The sequence below is a fragment of the Coregonus clupeaformis genome, chromosome 11 (genome assembly GCF_020615455.1).
Source record: "Coregonus clupeaformis isolate EN_2021a chromosome 11, ASM2061545v1, whole genome shotgun sequence".
NCBI lineage: Eukaryota > Metazoa > Chordata > Actinopteri > Salmoniformes > Salmonidae > Coregonus > Coregonus clupeaformis.
Genome location: NC_059202.1, coordinates 3,462,909 through 3,481,723, shown reverse-complemented (window position 1 = coordinate 3,481,723; position 18,815 = coordinate 3,462,909). Strand labels below are relative to the sequence as shown.

The window sequence follows — 18,815 nt, the reverse complement described above, 5'->3', positions numbered from 1 at the left end:
GTTTTTCAACAGGACAATGACCCAACAGGCTGTGTAAGGGCTATTTTACTAAGAAGGAGAGTGATGGAGTGCTGCATCAGATGACCTGGCCTCCACAATCCCCCAACCTCAACCAAATTGAGATGGTTTGGGATGAGTCGGACCGCAGAGTGAAGGAAAAGCAGCCAACAAGTGCTCAGCATATGTGGGAACTCCTTCAAGACTGTTGGAAAAGCATTCCAGGTGAAGCTGGTTGAGAGAATGCCAAGAGTGTGCAAAGCTGTCATCAAGGCAAAGGGTGGCTATTTGAAGAATCTCAAATATAAAATATATTTGATATATACATGATTCCATATGGATTATTTCATAGTTTTGATGTCTTCACTATTGTTCTACAATGTAGAAAATAGCAAAAATAAAGAAAAACCCTTGAATGAGTAGGTGTTCTAAAACATTGACCGGTAGTGTATATCTACACTGACTAGAATATAGGCTGCCACACTTCTGGACATCACAGGTCGTTTCTTGGTTAGTCAGCTGAAATTAGCTGAGGACACGCATTCAACCCCACTCTCAGACTGAACTGTATGTCTCTTCAAATTAAGGGGCCACTCACTCAACCCAAAAAATGTCAGACGGACTACAGTATATTGGAAATGCCAGGGGAAGAGATACAGTAGAGTGTATGGGCCTAAGAGCATTATACAAGAGCTCACTATTCTCAAGTGGAAAAAGTTTACACAAGAAAATATATAAATGCAACATGTAAAATGTTGGTGCCATGTTTCATGAGCTGAAATAAAAGATCACAGAAATATTCCATACGCAAAAAAATTGTATCTCAAATTTTGTGCACAAATTTGTTTACATCCCTGTTAGTGAGCATTTGTCCTTTGACAAGAAAATCCATCCACCTGACAGATGTGGCATATCAAGAAGCTGATTAAACAGAATTATAATTAAACAGGTGCACCTTGTGCTAGGGACAATAAAAGGCCACTCTAAAATGTGCAGTTTTGTCACACACACAATGCCTCAGATGTCTCAAGTTTTGAGGGAGCCTGCAATTGGCATGCTGACTGCACGAATGTCCACTTGAGCTGTTGCCAGATAATTAAATGTTCATTTCTCTACTATAAGCCGCCTCCAATGTTGTTTTAGAGAATTTGGCAGTAAGTTCAACCAGCCGACAACTGCAGACCACGTGTAACCACGCCAGCCCAGGACCTCCACATCCGGCTTCTTCACCTGTGGGATCGACTGAGAACAGCCACCCGGACAACTGATGAAACTGTGGGTTTGCACAACTGAAGAATTTCTGCACAAACTGTCAGAAATCATCTCAGGGAAGGTAATCTGCGTGCTCGTCGTCCTCACCAGGGTCTTGACCTGACTGCAGTTCAGCCTCGTAACCGACTTCAGTGGGCAAATGCTCACTTTCGATGGCCATTGGCACGCTGGAGAAGTGTGCTCTTCACGGATGAATCCCAGTTTCAGCTGTACTGGGCAGATGGTAGACAGCTAGTATGGTATTGTGTGGGCGAGTGGTTTGCTGATGTCAATGTTGTGAACAGAGTGCCCCATGGTGGTGGTGGGGTTATGGTATGGGCAGGCATAAGCTATGGACAACAAACACAATTGCATTTTATTGATGGCAATTTGAATGCACAGAGATACCGTGACTAGGCCTTTGTTGTGCCATTCATCCGCCATCATCACCTCATGTTTCAGCATGATAATGCACGGCCCCATGTCGCAAGGATCTGTACACAATTTCTGGAGGCTGAAAATGTCCCAGTTCTTCCATGGCCTGCATACTCACCAGACATGTCAGCCATTGAGCATGTTTGGGATGCTCTGGATCGATGCGTACGACAGTGTGTTCCAGTTCCCGCCAATATCCAGCAACTTTGCACATCATTGACGAGGAGTGGGACAACATTCCACAATCAACAGCCTGATCAAGTAGAAGGAGATGTGTCGCACTGCATGAGGAAAACGGTGGTCACACCAGATACTGACTGGTTTTCTGATCCACACCCTTACCTTTTAAAAAAAAAGGTATCTGTGACCAACAGATGCATAGCTGTATTCCCAGTCATGTGAAATCCATAGTTCCTAATGAATTTACTTCAATTGACTGGTCTCGTGTGGCTCAGTTGGTAGAGAATGGTGCTTGCAACACCAGCGTTGTGGGTTTGATTCCCACGGGGGACCAGTACGAACATGTTTGCACTCACTACTGTAGGTTGCACTGGATAAGAACATCTACTAATTCACTAAAATGTAAATTATTTCCTTATATGAACTGTACGTTCATATTTTTGTTCAGTGTATTAATTTGACAAGGTTTGTTGACTGAGAACACATTCTCATTTACAGCAGGGACCTGGGGAACAGTTGCAGTAATTTTTCACATACAGTACATATAACAGTTCAATAGATTCATTGAACACTGGTCACTTTAATAATGTTTACATACGGTTTCACCCACTTTATACGTACACTCAGTGGTTGGTTTATTAGGTACACCCATATAGTACAGGGTAGGACCCCCTTTGCCTCCAGAACAGCCTGAATTCTTCAGGGCATGGAAACATTGCTCAATTGGTATCAAGGGAGCTAAAGTGTGCCAGGAAAACATTCCTCACACCATTACACCACCGCCACCAGCCTGTACCGTTGACACCAGGCAGGATGGGGCCATGGACAGACAGATGGCCTGACATTATCCTGTAGAATTCTCTGATACAGAGCAGAATTCATGGTTCCTTCTATTAAGGCAAGTCGTCCAGGTCCTGACGCAGTAAAGCATCCCCAAACCATTACACTAGCACGATCATGCTTGACCGTTGGTATAAGGTTCTTACTGTGGAATGCAATGTTTGGTTTTCGCCAGGCATTATGGGACCCATGTCTTCTGTGAGCTGAAGGTGAAGCACAGCTGGGTCATGCAGCGAGACAATGATCCAAAACACACAATCAATCTACATGAAAATTGTTAAAAAGCAACACATTTGATGTTTTGGAATGGCCTAGTCAAAATCCAGTAATAATCCCAATTGAGATGTTGTGGAAGAACGAGCAGTGCTTGCTTGAAAACTCACAAATGCCGCTGAGTTAAAGCAGTTCTGCATGCAAGAGTGGTCCAAAATTCCTCCACAGTGATGTGAGAGACTGATCAACAACTACAGGAAGCATTTGGTCCTGAGTGGCGCAGTGGTCTAAGGCACTGCATCGCAGTGCTAACTGTGCCACTAGAGATCCTGGTTCGAATCCAGGCTCTGTCGCAGCCGGCCGCGACCGGGAGACTCATGGGCGGCACACAATTGGCCCAGCGTTGTCCAGGGTAGGGGAGGGAATGGCCGGCAGGGATGTAGCTCAGTTGATAGAGCATGGCGTTTGCAACGCCAGGGTTGTGGGTTCGATTCCCACGGGGGGCCAGTATAAAAAATAATATAATAAAAAATGTATTCACTAACTGTAAGTCGCTCTGGATAAGAGCGTCTGCTAAATGACTAAAATGTAAATGTTGCAGTCATTGCAGCTAAAGTTGGCTCTGGCCACTGAGTGTACAGTCGTGGTCAAAAGTTTTGAGAATGACACAAATACTAATTTTCACAAAGTCTGCTGACTCAGTTTTGATGATGGCAATTTGCATATACTCCAGAGTGTCATGAAGAGTGATCAGATGAATTGCAATTAATTGCAAAGTCCCTCTTTGCCATGAAAATGAACTTAATCCCCAAAAAACATTTTCACTGCATTTCAGCCCTGCCACAAAAGGACCAGCTGCCATCATGTCAGTGATTATCTCGTTAACACAGGTGTAGTCCCCTGTAGCTCAGTTGGTAGAGCATGGCGCTTGCAACGCCAGGGTTGTGGGTTCGATTCCCACGGGGGACCAGTATGAAAATGTATGCACTCACTAACTGTAAGTCGCTCTGGATAAGAGCGTCTGCTAAATGACTAAAATGTGAGACTGTTGACGAGGACAATGCTGGAGATCACTCTGTCATGCTGATTGAGTTAAAATAACAGACTAGAAGCTTTAAAAGGAGGGTGGTGCTTGAAATCATTGTTCTTCCTCTGTTAACCATGATTACCTGCAAGGAAACACGTGCCGTCGTCATTGCTTAGCACAAAAAGTGCTTCACAGGCAAGGATATTGCTGCTAGTAAGATTGCACCTAAATCAACCATTTATTGGATCATCAAGAACTTCAAGGAGAGAGGTTAAATTGTTGTGAAGAAGGCATCAGGGCACCCAAGAAAGTCCAGCAAGCGCCAGGACCGTCTCCTAAAGTTGATTCAGCTGCGGGATCGGGGCACCACCAGTGCAGAGCTTGCTCAGGAATGGCAGCAGGCAGGTGTGAGTGCATCTGCACGCACAGTGAGGCGATGGCTTGGTGTCAAGAAGGGCAGCAAAGAAGCCACTTCTCTCCAGGAAAACCATCAGGGACAGACTGATATTCTGCAAAAGATACAGGGATTGGACTGCTGAGGACTGGGGTAAAGTCATTTTCTCTGATGAATCCCCTTTCCGATTGTTTGGGGCATCCGGAAAACACCTTGTCCAGAGAAGACAAGGTGAGCGCTACCATCAGTCCTGTGTCATGCCAACAGTAAAGCATCCTGAGACCATTCATGTGTGGGGTTGCTTCTCAGCCAAGGGAGTGGGCTCACTCACAATTTTGCCTAAGAACACAGCCATGAATAAAGAATGGTACCAACACATCCTCCGAGAGAAACTTCTCCCAACCATCCAAGAACAGTTTGGTGACGACCAATGCCTTTTCCAGCATGATGGAGCACCTTGCCATAAGGCAAAAGTGATAACTAAGTGGCTCGGGGAACAAAACATCGACATTTTGGGTCCATGGCCAGGAAACTCCCCAGACCTTAATCCCATTGAGAACTTGTGGTCGATCCTCAAGAGGCGGGTGGACAAACAAAACCCCACAAATTCTGACAAACTCCAAGCACTGATTATGCAAGAATGGCCTGCCATCAGTCAGGATGTGGCCCAGAAGTTAATTGACAGCATGCCAGGGCGGATTGCAGAGGTCTTGAAAAAGAATGGTCAACACTGCAAATATTGACTCTTTGCATAAACTTAATGTAATTGTCAATAAAAGCCTTTGACACTTATGGAATGCAACCAGCTTCATGAGGTAGTTCCCACACACATAAACACAACATATGTAAAAGGTAGTGTAAAAACCCAATCTAATTCTGAGTGTACTCACTGAGTTCAGAGATGCTGCCCACGTGTGTGGCTAGCAGACACTGCTCGATGGAGCGCAGCTCCGACTGACTGTAGGTGTGGCCCTCCCCACTCTTCCCTGACCGCTGCTGGTCCCGATGCAGAGTCAGGCTCTCTGGTAGGCTGAGCACACCTGGAGGAGGGAGAGAGGGAGAGGAAGGAGAGAGAGAGAGAGAGAGAGAGAGAGAGAGAGAGAGAGAGAGAGAGAGAGAGAGAGAGAGAGAGAGAGAGAGAGAGAGAGAGAGAGAGAGAGAGAGAGAGAGACAGAGAGAGAGAAAGAGAGAGAGAGAGAAAGAGAGAGAGAGAGAGAGAGAGAAAGAGAGAGAGAGAAAGAGAGAGAGAAAGAGAGAGAGAGAGAGAGAGAGAGAGAGAGAGAGAGAGAGAGAGAGAGAGACAGAGAGAGAGAAAGAGAGAGAGAGAGAAAGAGGAGAGAGAGAGAGAGAGAGAGAGAGAGAGAGAGAGAGAGAGAGAGAGAGAGAGAGAGAGAGAGAGAGAGAGAGAGAGACAGAGACAGAGACAGAGACAGAGACAGAGAGAGAGAGAGATAGAGATAGAGATAGAGAAAGAGAGAGAAAGAGAGAAAGAGAAAGAGAGAGAGAGAGAGAGAGAGAGAGAGAGAGAGAGAGAGAGAGAGAGAGAGAGCAGAGACAGAGACAGAGACAGAGACAGAGACAGAGAGAGATAGAGAAAGAGAGAGAAAGAGAGAGAAAGAAAGAGAGAGAGAGAGAGAGAGAGAGAGAGAGAGAGAGAGAGAGAGAGAAAGAGAGAGAGAGAGAGACAGAGAGAGAGAGATAAAAGAGAGAGAGAGAGAGAGAGAGAGAGAGAGAGAGAGAGAGAGAGAGAGAGAGAGAGACAGAGACAGAGAGAGAGAGAGAGAGAGAGAGAGAGAGAGGGAGGAGGAGGAGGAGGAGAGAGGAAAGAGACAGGTGGTTAAGAACAGACCAATGCGTAAACACAGTAAACAGTCTCATGATGGATCAATATTTATTGGATCACGAAATGTAAAATAAGCTAAAAGTAGAAAGTTACAATAATCCTATGCAGGAAGAATAATACAGCACGAGTGGGTACTATTTTATTGAGGATAAGTTACTTTTTCATTGCAGGAAAGCCTAATGTTCTTTAGATATGTCGGTATGTATTGCACTGCAACAGATGAACGGTTTGGCCCAAAGCTCATGGTCAGCCATCTTTGTGGAGGGGACATCTTGTACTGTATTGTGTTTCTGTCTATGCAAGCAGTCGCTGTGTGTGAGGAACAACACCTGGCAGTCGATGAGCTAGGGTGTAATTGTTTGTTGTTTACAAGTCGAGGCATTGGCGCAGGGAGCGGATAGACTTCATCCCCTCAATTTCAGAAATGTCCCATTGATTAAGAGTATTATTGCTTAGAGATAAAAAAATAAAAAATAAAATATATTATTTGTTACGATGCGGCTTGCTGCCTGCTTTGATTTGACTGTCTACCAGGTACAGTGCCTTGCAAAAGTATTTATCCCCCTTGGCGTTTTTCCTATTTTGTTGCATTACAAACTGTAATTTTTATGGATTTATATTTGGATTTCATGTAATGGACATACACAAAATAGTCCAAATTGGTGAAGTGAAAAACGCATGTCAAAAATGTTATAAATTGATTTGCATTTTAATGAGGGAAATAAGTATTTGACCCCTCTGCAAAACATGAAAAAAAACACCCCCAAAGCATAATGTTTCCACCTCCATGTTTGACGGTGGGGATGGTGTTCTTGGGGTCATAGGCAGCATTCCTCCTCCTCCAAACACGGCGAGTTCAGTTGATGCCAAAGAGCTCCATTTTGGTCTCATCTGACCACAACACTTTCATCCAGTTCTCCTCTGAATCATTCAGATGTTCATTGGCAAACTTCAGACGGCCATGTATATGTGCTTTCTTGAGCAGGGGGACCTTGCGGGCGCTGCAGGATTTCAGTCCTTCACGGTGTAGTGTGTTACCAATTGTTTTCTTGGTGACTATGGTCCCAGCTGCCTTGAGATCATTGACAAGATCCTCCCGTGTAGTTCTGGGCTGATTCCTCACCGTTCTCATGATCATTGCAACTCCACGAGGTGAGATCTTGCATGGAGCCCCAGGCCGAGGGAGATTGACAGTTCTTTTGTGTTTTTTCCATTTGCGAATAATCGCACCAACTGTTGTCACCTTCTCACCAAGCTGCTTGGTGATGGTCTTGTAGCCCATTCCTGCCTTGTGTAGGTCTACAATCTTGTCCCTGACATCCTTGGAGAGCTCTTTGGTCTTGGCCATGGTGGAGAGTTTGGAATCTGATTGATTGATTGCTTCTGTGGACAGGTGTATTTTTTACAGGTAACAAGCTGAGATTAGGAGCACTCCCTTTAAAGAGTCTCAGCTCGTTACCTGTATAAAATACACCTGGGAGCCAGAAATCTTTCTGATTGAGAGGGGGTCAAATACTTATTTCCCTCATTAAAATGCAAATCAATTTATAACATTTTTGACATGCGTTTTTTCTGGATTATTTTGTTGTTATTCTGTCTCTCACTGTTCAAATAAACCTACCATTAAAATTATAGACTGATCATTTCTTTGTCAGTGGGCAAACGTACAAAATCAGCAGGGGATCAAATACTTTTTTCCCTCACTGTAGTTAAATGAAGTCCACCTGTGTGCAACCTAAGTGTCACATGATCTCAGTATATATACACCTGTTCTGAAAGGCCCCAGAGTCTGCAACACCACTAAGCAAGGGGCACCACTAAGCAAGGGGCACCACCAAGCAAGCGGCACCATGAAGACCAAGGAGCTCTCCAAACAGGTCAGGGACAAAGTTGTGGAGAAGTACAGATCAGGGTTGGGTTATAAAAAAATATCAAAAACTTTGAACATCCCACAGAGAACCATTAAATCCATTATTTAAAAAAATTGAAAGAATATGGCACCACAACAAACCTGCCAAGAAAGGGCCACCCACCAAAACTCACGGGCCAGGCAAGGAGGGCATTAATCAGAGAGGCAACAAAGAGACCAAAGATAACCCTGAAGGAGCTACAAAACTCCACAGCGGAGATTGGAGGACAACTTTAAGCCGTACACTCCACAGAGCTGGGCTTTACGGAAGAGTGGCCAGAGAAAAGCCATTGCTTAAAGAAAAAAATAAGCAAACAAGTTTGGTGTTCGCCAAAAGGCATGTGGGAGACTCCCCAAACATATGGAAGAAAGTACTCTGGTCAGATGAGACTAAAATTGAGCTTTTTGGCCATCAAGGAAAACGCTATGTCTGGCGCAAACCCAACACCTCGCATCACCCCGAGAACACCATCCCCACAGTGAAGCATGGTGGTGGCAGCTTCATGCTGTGAGGATGTTTTTCATCGGCAGGGACTGGGAAACTGGTCAGAATTGAAGGAATGATGGATGGCGCTAAATACAGGGAAATTCTTGAGGGAAACCTGCTTCAGCCTTCCAGAGATTTGAGACTGGGACGGAGGTTCACCTTCCAGCAGGACAATTACCCTAAGCATACTGCTAAAGCAACACTCGAGTGGTTTAAGGGGAAACATTTACATGTCTTGGAATGGCCTAGTCAAAGCCCAGACCTCAATCCAATTGAGAATCTGTGGTATGACTTAAAGATTGCTGTACATCAGCGGAACCCATCCAACTTGAAGGAGCTGGAGCGGTTTTGCCTTGAAGAATGGGCAAAAATCGCAGTGGCTGGATGTGCCAAGCTTATAGAGACATACCCCAAGAGACTTGCAGCTGTAATTGCTGCAAAAGGTGGCTCTACAAAGTATTGATCAAATGATACAAACCCCCAAAAAATCAATTTTAATTCCAGGTTGTAAGGCAACAAAATAGGAAAAATGCCAAGGGGGGTGAATACTTTGGCAAGCCACTGTAAACTCTACCTGTTGCCGAATTTATGTCTAAACATTTGCTATTATGCTGCGTCCCACATTAGCTTCCTGGTCCTAGGAGGGGGGTATGCGCTGGATTGGGCGCTGATTTATACCTGGTTTGGAGGCGCCAATTAGGGCACAGGGGTTTACTTTCTTCCTATTTTGTTATTTTGATAAAACTCTGTACATTAAGAGCGCTGTATTATTTTGAGTTGATGAATTGTATGGCAGTTGGTTATATGCTGATGAATTTATGAATGCCATTGCATTTATTATGAGTGTAAACAGGCTACTGTGATGTATTTTAGAGAGATAATGTCACTTCTCTAGTTAAGTGAGTTGGTATGACCCAATCCAGGTGAGACAGTTACCAACTGGTATTAATGGCAGTCTGTTTCAGGAAGGGGGTAGACTGCTGGTGATAGTTACCTCCCTGTCTCCGTCTGCCATTTTCAATACAAGATGCTTGTTGTGAAGCATTCTTAAGTGCAGCTCAGTGGTAAATAGCTGTAATATACTGTATAGAGTGTTTGCTAAACAGTTAAATAATCTAGCTTTTCTTGTTTTTGTGGATCAATTCTGTATATTCATGTCGACTTCCATCATGGCCGTGAGACACCTTACTTTATCACATGATTCCACACCTGCTTATTGTGTTCTTTTATTAAGATTTCAACCATCAGGTGGCCATGTTAAATTGTAGTTCCTCATTTAAAATATGGCTATTTAGCTCTGCAGAAATGAGGGTATGCGCTTATATTTCTATGTTGGAACTATCCGTCTTCAGTTTGGCTCAGCTGGAGCGTTGGACCTAAACTAATATCGTGGAGGCAGTTTCATTACGGCTGCCGCCACAAAGCATATTAGTCATTCTCTCCTGCTCAAGGGATGATGAGGCAGATTGCTTTACTTCCCATTTCAGACTTCCACATGTCCTATGTTTCCACAGCAGCGCAGTGCTGCTACTGCTTCACCCCACTCACCACTTACGCCTGCAGTGTGTCAAATTAAGAAATGGCTGTAACCAATGGCTCTATACTCCCCAGGCAGAGGGGAAAGTAGCTTTGGTTTGAACAATTCCTCATTCTCAATATGCAGCTAATTCAGTTGACTTGCTGGCTATCTCTGCAGTATACAGTACACTAGTCATCAGTCTCCAAGGAATAAACAGGCTTTAAGGGAATTTAGTAATCCTCCTCTGACCCATTGGACATGATTAGGCTAATGTGTTACACATATTCAATGAATAGAGGCCTCTGTTCTGAGAGTCCAACATTCCTTATTTTTTTGCTTTTCTACTTCAGGGTCGCGAAGGTCAGAATATTGAACTGATGAGATGGAGGGCCAGTTGGCGGTGACTGGTTGCTGAGACGCGGGGAGAACAGGTGTTGTGTGATGCAGACCCACAGTGCACTGCTCAGTGTCTGTGACCCCTCCTACTGTACACCTCAGTCAGGTACACTACAGGGGACCACGTACCATCTAACAAAGGACACTAGACCCAGTAATCTGCTATAGTAGGATAGGGTCAGATGTCGGATACAGCACCAGCCAAACCTAACTTTACAGTACCAACCAATGCCTTGGTAGAAGACACTTACAGGTAGCCTGGTCCCAGATCTGTTTGTGCAAAGCACGACAATGACTGTAGGTGTTGGCAATACAGCACAACCAGATCTGGGACCAGGCTACCTTACAGTAGACCAATGGCAAAGAAACAACCGATTTTCCTTCAACAACCACCTAGGCATATCATGGATTTCTCTGAAACACCTCTTTAATATCTTTCTAGAACCGCAGCGTGTGCAGAGCTCCAGGTAATCCAGCTTTAAGCACTTAAAGCAGCAGGGGGCTGTCTTGGCATCTCTCCCCAAGCCTGTGCCCCCGCCTGCCACCACTTTCACACCATTATATACAGTACCTGGCTAAATGGGGATCACAGGGAGAGCTGTTAGACTACCACATGTTCCTCCACCTTTGACGTGCAGTGATTTATCAAAACACCAATCATTTGTGTGGGGAGAGTAACAACAGCTGCATTTTTCTGGAGGTAAGTTTATAGCATCGTGCCATACTAAAACCTAGAAAAGGCAACACCAAGAGGACTCAGGGGTATGCTATGAGTTCCAACAATACTGAAGTGCCACCTTGATTCCCCATAAGCTTGGCTGGGCTGGCTGGCACCATCTTCCCAGAGGACCACAACATGCAGGACATGACCTGAACATCCACTTAGCCCATGGGTGCCCAGCCTGTGCCAGACCTGAGGCTGGAGGGAAGAGAAGGAGGAAGGAGAGAAAAGGGCCAGACATACAGATGAGCGAGACTCCTTCCTGTTCTCTCTCGGCTCCCTCTGTCTATCTCTCCATCCCTTGGCCGTCTTTCAGTCAGACCAACACAGTTCTGCTGGAGCTGGACAGGCTTTACTCAGAAGATCACTGAAAAGTCAGGATTACCAAGCTGCTCTAGAGAGTTGTTTACTGTGAAAATTGGCCAAAGCAAAGACCCATATCAAGGTTCTGAAGCAAAAATGTGTTTTATTCAGTTTTTGAGCCTGTAATTTTCCTATGTCCTCAAAATGTATTAATTGATTTATGTGTAGGAGTATGTGCTTGAAAAACACCTTGCAAATGTGCACTTTAGCTTTTGGAAGTACCTTCCCCGACTTTACTATGACGCAGGGTACAGAATCATGCAGTGATGGTACAGCACCAGCTGACAGTGAAGTGCAGGCTGCTCACAGGCTTGGCTGGGGCAAGGTGACTCACTGCATTCTAATGCAAACCAGTGAAGCCACTGCCTGCAGGGAATATATGCTGGAGTTCTTACACACACACCAGCCACAACCACAGTACAGTACCCACTCTATCTCTCTGTGACAAAAAGTCAAGCCAGCACTCCTCTCCTGATGATGTCCCTGTCACTGTGCTGTGGTTTAAACCTGGCAATATTCAGCCATCGGAGAGCAGATGATTAACTTAGATGATTAACTTGTATTGTCTGAAGTTGTTGTTATACAAATGCATGTGACAGAGGAATTCGTTTTGAAATGACAGAGGTCCCTCTGACATTTGGTGGCAGCGATGGGATCCAGTAACCGCAGGGTATCACCTGTCCAGACATTGTGTGTTATTGGTTTGAGAAACCAGGCATTTGAAAAATACATTTCAACCTTTGAATCTATTTGCCTTTAACTACACTCTTTAAAAAAAAAATTCTGAAAGGGTTCTTCGGCTGTTCCCATAGGATAACCCTTTTTGGTTCTAGGTAGAACTCTTTTTGGTTTGAGGTAGAACCCTTTCCACAGAGGGTTCTACATGGAACCCAAAAGGGTTCTACCTCAAACCAAAAAGAGTTCTACATGGAACCAAAAAGGGTTCTACCTGGAACCAAAAAGGGTTCTTCAAAGGGTTCTGGTATGGTGACAGCCGAAGAACCCCTTTAGGTTCTAGATAGCACCTTATTTTCTAACAGTGTACCTGTGCCAAGTGTCTGCTATTGCTATTAAAATTATCCACATGTGTGAGCAACTGAGTCATGAGGTTTAATGCATAAGAGAAAGAGAGAGAGAGAGAGAGAGAGAGAGAGAGAGAGAGAGAGAGAGAGAGAGAGAGAGAGAGAGAGAGAGAGAGAGAGAGAGAGAGAGAGAGAGAGAGAGAGAAAGAGGGAGAGAGAAAGAGAGGGAGAGAGAGAGAGAGAGAGAGAGAGAGAGGAGAGAGAGAGAGAGAGAGAGAGAGAAAAAGTGAGAGAGAGAGATCCTCCAGGCAAGCCACTCTTTACTGAAGGATGAATAAAATGATGTATACAGGAGGAGCCCCCCATTCAGAGCTCTCTCTATGATGAATGCTTAGTACTCAATAATAGGACTAAATAAAGTGGACAGTCTCATACAGCCTCATAGAAAAGATCTGGGTCATCAAAAGCAATGGTTTGGAACAATGAGTATGTTCTACTGCAACTGGGAGTACATAGTAGTTACAGTAACTTTTAAATGTAAAAAAAACTATTACTGTTTACTTTGCCGATGTCGCTGAAACATTGACTATGAAACTGTCTTAGCTGTCCTATCTGTGTTGTCTATCTCTGCCGCCCCCTGTCTATAGGGCTGAATGCCTAGCATGCAGGGGCAGGCCCTGCCTCTCTGACTTTCCCAGACTTGACTGTTGGGAGTTGTGGCCTCGATGTGGCTTTACCCTGCACTTAAATCTATTTTAGAGGGACGCACAGTGCCTGGTTCTTCCCCAGAAAACTCTGCAGGTCCATGGGACTAGTTTCCCTAGGTTTCTCACAGAGCAGGGACACTGAAATAGAGAACTCTGTCTGCTAAGTCACTCTGTCCTCTGTGTACTGTGTTGTACACAATGTTGCAGGGGATTTTGAAGATTAATAATGTAACTTGTAATAATGTGAATTGTTCATGTGACTTGAACAAACTAAAAAGAGATAGAGAGAGAAAGAGAGAGAGGGAGCAAAAGAGAAATGTCTATATGTAAAAACACATGAAAAAATAAGAATAAGGTAGAGAGAGAGAATGACAGAGAAAAGAGAGAAAGAGACAGAGAGACTCTTTCCTATTCTACCTTTATATCAGATTCAAGGCCTAATAAAATCTGTGAAGCTGAAAACACGGACGAAATCACGGAATCCAGACATTAAAACGTAATTCAACAATATTCAAAAATGTATTGAACTTTTTAGGAAATCTACTAAATGTATTGAACTTAATACAAAAAAATTGCCCAAGATTATGATAAGACAAAATGCATACAGTGGGGGAAAAAAGTATTTAGTCAGCCACCAATTGTGCAAGTTCTCCCACTTAAAAAGATGAGAGAGGCCTGTCATTTTCATCATAGGTACACGTCAACCATGACAGACAAAATGAGAATTTATTTCCAGAAAATCACATTGTAGGATTTTTTATGAATTTATTTGCAAATTATGGTGGAAAATAAGTATTTGGTCAACAACAAAAGTTTCTCAATACTTTGTTATATACCCTTTGTTGGCAATGACACAGGTCAAACGTTTTCTGTAAGTCTTCACAAGGTTTTCACACACTGTTGCTGGTATTTTGGCCCATTCCTCCATGCAGATCTCCTCTAGAGCAGTAATGTTTTGGGGCTGTTGCTGGGCAACACGGACATTCAACTCCCTCCAAAGATTTTCTATGGGGTTGAGATCTGGAGACTGGCTAGGCCACTCCAGGACCTTGAAATGCTTCTTACGAAGCCACTCCTTCGTTGCCCGGGCGGTGTGTTTGGGATCATTGTCATGCTGAAAGACCCAGCCACGTTTCATCTTCAATGCCCTTGCTGATGGAAGGAGGTTTTCACTCAAAATCTCACGATACATGGCCCCATTCATTCTTTCCTTTACACGGATCAGTCGTCCTGGTCCCTTTGCAGAAAAACAGCCCCAAAGCATGATGTTTCCACCCCCATGCTTCACAGTAGGTATGGTGTTCTTTGGATGCAACTCAACATTCTTTGTCCTCCAAACACGACGAGTTGAGTTTTTACCAAAAAGTTCTATTTTGGTTTCATCTGACCATATGACATTCTCCCAATCCTCTTCTGGATCATCCAAATGCACTCTAGCAAACTTCAGACGGGCCTGGACATGTACTGGCTTAAGCAGGGGGACACGTCTTGCACTGCAGGATTTGAGTCCCTGGCGGCGTAGTGTGTTACTGATGGTAGGCTTTGTTACTTTGGTCCCAGCTCTCTGCAGGTCATTCACTAGGTCCCCCCGTGTGGTTCTGGGATTTTTGCTCACCGTTCTTGTGATCATTTTGACCCCACGGGGTGAGATCTTGCGTGGAGCCCCAGATTGAGGGAGATTATCAGTGGTCTTGTATGTCTTCCATTTCCTAATAATTGCTCCCACAGTTGATTTCTTCAAACCAAGCTGCTTACCTATTGCAGATTCAGTCTTCCCAGCCTGGTGCAGGTCTACAATTTTGTTTCTGGTGTCCTTTGACAGCTCTTTGGTCTTGGCCATAGTGAAGTTTGGAGTGTGACTGTTTGAGGTTGTGGACAGGTGTCTTTTATACTGATAACAAGTTCAAACAGGTGCCATTAATACAGGTAACGAGTGGAGGACAGAGGAGCCTCTTAAAGAAGAAGTTACAGGTCTGTGAGAGCCAGAAATCTTGCTTGTTTGTAGGTGACTAAATACTTATTTTCCACCATAATTTGCAAATAAATTCATAAAAAATCCTACAATGTGATTTTCTGGAATTTTTTTCCTCAATTTGTCTGTCATAGTTGACGTGTACCTATGATGAAAATTACAGGCCTCTCTCATCTTTTTAAGTGGGAGAACTTGCACAATTGGTGGCTGACTAAATACTTTTTTCCCCACTGTAAGTGTTTTGTAATTTTTCTGAAGAGGCAACGGCATAGGAATGCATCGAGGCCCTGTCTGTGTATGCACGTTTTTCTACCACTTTCTGTAGACGTTTGCGATGATGCTAATGTGATGACTGATAGATGGAAAGGCTTTCCCAAAGACAATCTCAATTAAATGTTACCTACAAAGTAATCTATGCCTACCTGGCAGAATGATATCATGATTATTTGCATCAATCCAGTGGTGATTTGTTTAGCAATCTCTGCAATCATGTGTGCTACAGAAACACCTCTAACCAAGCGAGTCTCTTCAAACGTATCTACACCCAAAAATGAACATTTCGTAGATTTTTTACCCAGATCTCAAAAGTGGTTTAATCATTGATGTCAACTTAGAACATCCAATTTTGTTGTTTTTCTATTAGAAAAGTGTGATTTTGAGAGCGAAAACTTGAAAAACAGGGGAAAATCTCAAACCAGGAAAAACAAAACAGAGGAACTGAATTTAGGAAAAAACAGAATTGTGCAAAAAATAAAACAGATTTTATATGGCCCTACAGATTGTACTGTACCATGTACTGTACCAGGTACACTATATTACCAAAAGTATGTGGACACCTGCTCTTCAATCATCTCATTCCAAAATCATGGACATGAATATGGAGTTGGTCCACCCTTTGCTGCTATAACAGCCTCCACTCTTCTGGGAATGCTTTCCACTAGATGTTGGAACATTGCTGCGGGGACTTGCTTCCATTCAGCCACAAGAGCATTAGTGAGGTCGGGCACTGATGTTTGGTGATTAGGCCTGGCTTGCAGTCGGCGTTCCAATTCATCCCAAAGGTGTTTGATGGGGTTGAGGTCAGGGCTCTGTGCAGGCCAGTCAAGTTCTTCCACACCGATCTCGACAAACCATTTCTGTATGGACCTCGCTTTGTGCACGGGGGCATTGTCATGCTGACACAGGAAAGGGCAGCCCCAGACCATTATTCCTTCTCCACCAAACTTTACAGTTGGCACTATGCATTCGTCCATCGGACTGCCAGATGGTTAAGTGTGATTCATCACTCCAAAGAACGCGTTTCCACTGCTCCAGAGTCCAATGGCGGCGAGCTTTACACCACTCCAGCCGACGCATGGCAATGCGCATGTTGATCTAAGTGGATCTGTGACGTTGCTTCCAGAGGCAGTTTGGAACTCGGTAATGAGTGTTGCAACCGAGGACAGATAATTTTTACGCACTATGTGCTTCAGCACTCTGCAGTCTCGTTCTGTGAGCTTGTGTGGCCTACTACTTCGCGGCTGAGCCGTTGTTGCTCCTAGACGTTTCCACTTCACAATAACAGTACTTACAGTTGACCGGGGCAGCTCTAGCAGGGCAGAAATTTGACGAACTGACTTGTTGGAAAGGTGGCATCCTATGACAGTGCCATGTTGAAAGTCACTGAGCTCTTCAGTAAGGCCATTCTACTGCCAATGTTGGTCTATGGAGATTGCATGGCTGTGCTCGAATTTATACACATGTCAGCAACGGGTGTGGCTGAAATGGCCTAATCCACTAATTTGAAGGGGTGTCCACACACTTTTGTATATATACTGTAGTGTATGTCTGTAAAGGGTTAACCCTGATACTGAACGTTGTCTACATTGGGATCTGGAGCTGGCCCACTCTGGGTTCTGACATCGCCCTGCCAGAACAGATGGTGGCCATATGTATACAGAGAGGGATCAGACATGATGGAGCTAACCTGAGAAACAGTGATGTAGAAAGTAAGAGAGAAGGGAAAACAGAACATACAGTGCAGTAGATGACAGCTTTATTCACTCGCATGCATTGATATTTGTAGTGATAGAAATACAACAGTGAGTGAAATGTCTAGAGTTGGATCTGAGTTAGAGGAGAGGAGAGGAGAGGAGGGGGACACATGCCTGGGATGACTGTACAAGTGCTGGAGTATGGTCTTGGTCTGGGATACCCAGCAACCACAGTACCGTCTATGACGGCCACCGACCACAAGTCTTTAATGGGTTAGTACCGTACCAACCACAGGGATGTGTTGGGAGTTGGAGGCTACAACCACTCTGACAGCGTTAGATCACACAGTCCCTGGGAGAAAAGATCTACACATGCACGTGTCTGCTTGGATAAGTAATAGAACATGGTCTAGGGAGAGAGCATGTCAACACGCTATCAGCCACACACATTGTAAACACGCACATACTGTACATGCACATGTTCACAAGCACACACACATTTACACGCAAGCACACACACACACGTATGCACACACAAACACATGCATACTACACGCACATCCATGACAGCACACACACAAAGAAACATAGACTACGACACAGAAATAATTATGCATCAAACTGTGCATAGCAGTAGTCTATACATCCCTGTAAGGAGAAGATTTTGGAATTTTTGCTTACAGTAACACGTTCATTCGAAACTTCCATTTAGATTTCAACCAACCAGGATCTCACACAGACACACACAAAGGGTACTATCTGCACATGCACAAACACACATCAACAAAACCTAATGAATTCCATCTGTCAAGCATTCAAAGCTTTCTGCCTCTTTCAACCTTGTTGCACTGGAGGTGTGGGTTGCCACCTGGAGAGAGCCATGCGAATGAAAAATACATTGAGTCCTTTGTACCCGTTTGCAAACCAGTACAATTTCCATTACATCTGAAAACTACCCTACTGCTCAGTGTATAAAAGGCCAGGAAAGAAACACAATTTTGGGAATTGTGTAGCTCTGAAAAAAGGAACTTCCAATGTGCCCTTGTGCTGACATGAATGGCAAAGGAAATCAGAGTGCATACATGTGTAACAATTTATATTCCAAAGGAATTCCACCTGGCTACCCCTACCCCGGCCACCAGCTCAGCACCCTCCGCTGCAACTTGCCCATGCCCCCCCCTCAGATAGCTGATGTTCTGAAAGAGCTGCAAAATCTGGACCCCTACAAATCAGATGGGCTAGACAATCTGGACCCTTTCTTTCTAAAATTAGCCGCAGAAATTGTAGCAACCCCTATTACTAGCCTGTTCAACCTCTCTTTCGTATCATCTGAGATCCCCAGAGATTGGAAAGCTGCCGCGGTCATCTCCTTCTTCAAAGGGGGTGACACTCTAGATCCAAACTGTTACATACCTACAGTGGGGAGAACAAGTATTTGATACACTGCCGATTTTGCAGGTTTTCCTACTTACAAAGCATGTAGAAGTCTGTAATTTTTATCATAGGTACACTTCAACTGTGAGAGACGGAATCAAAAAAAATGCAGAAAATCACATTGTATGATTT

General features: G+C 44.2%; 1 protein-coding gene across 2 annotated transcripts in view; it reads right to left on the bottom strand.

Moving 5' to 3' along the window:
• LOC121576988 (ankyrin repeat and BTB/POZ domain-containing protein BTBD11-B) overlaps nucleotides 1–18,815 on the bottom strand; it is a 160,375-nt gene that overhangs the window by 36,427 nt on the left and 105,133 nt on the right. For both annotated transcript variants that reach the window (XM_041890643.2, XM_041890645.2), the window contains exon 2: nucleotides 5,228–5,377. In XM_041890643.2, the coding sequence (XP_041746577.1) occupies nucleotides 5,228–5,377 (150 nt within the window). The remainder of the gene's footprint in view (nucleotides 1–5,227; nucleotides 5,378–18,815) is intronic.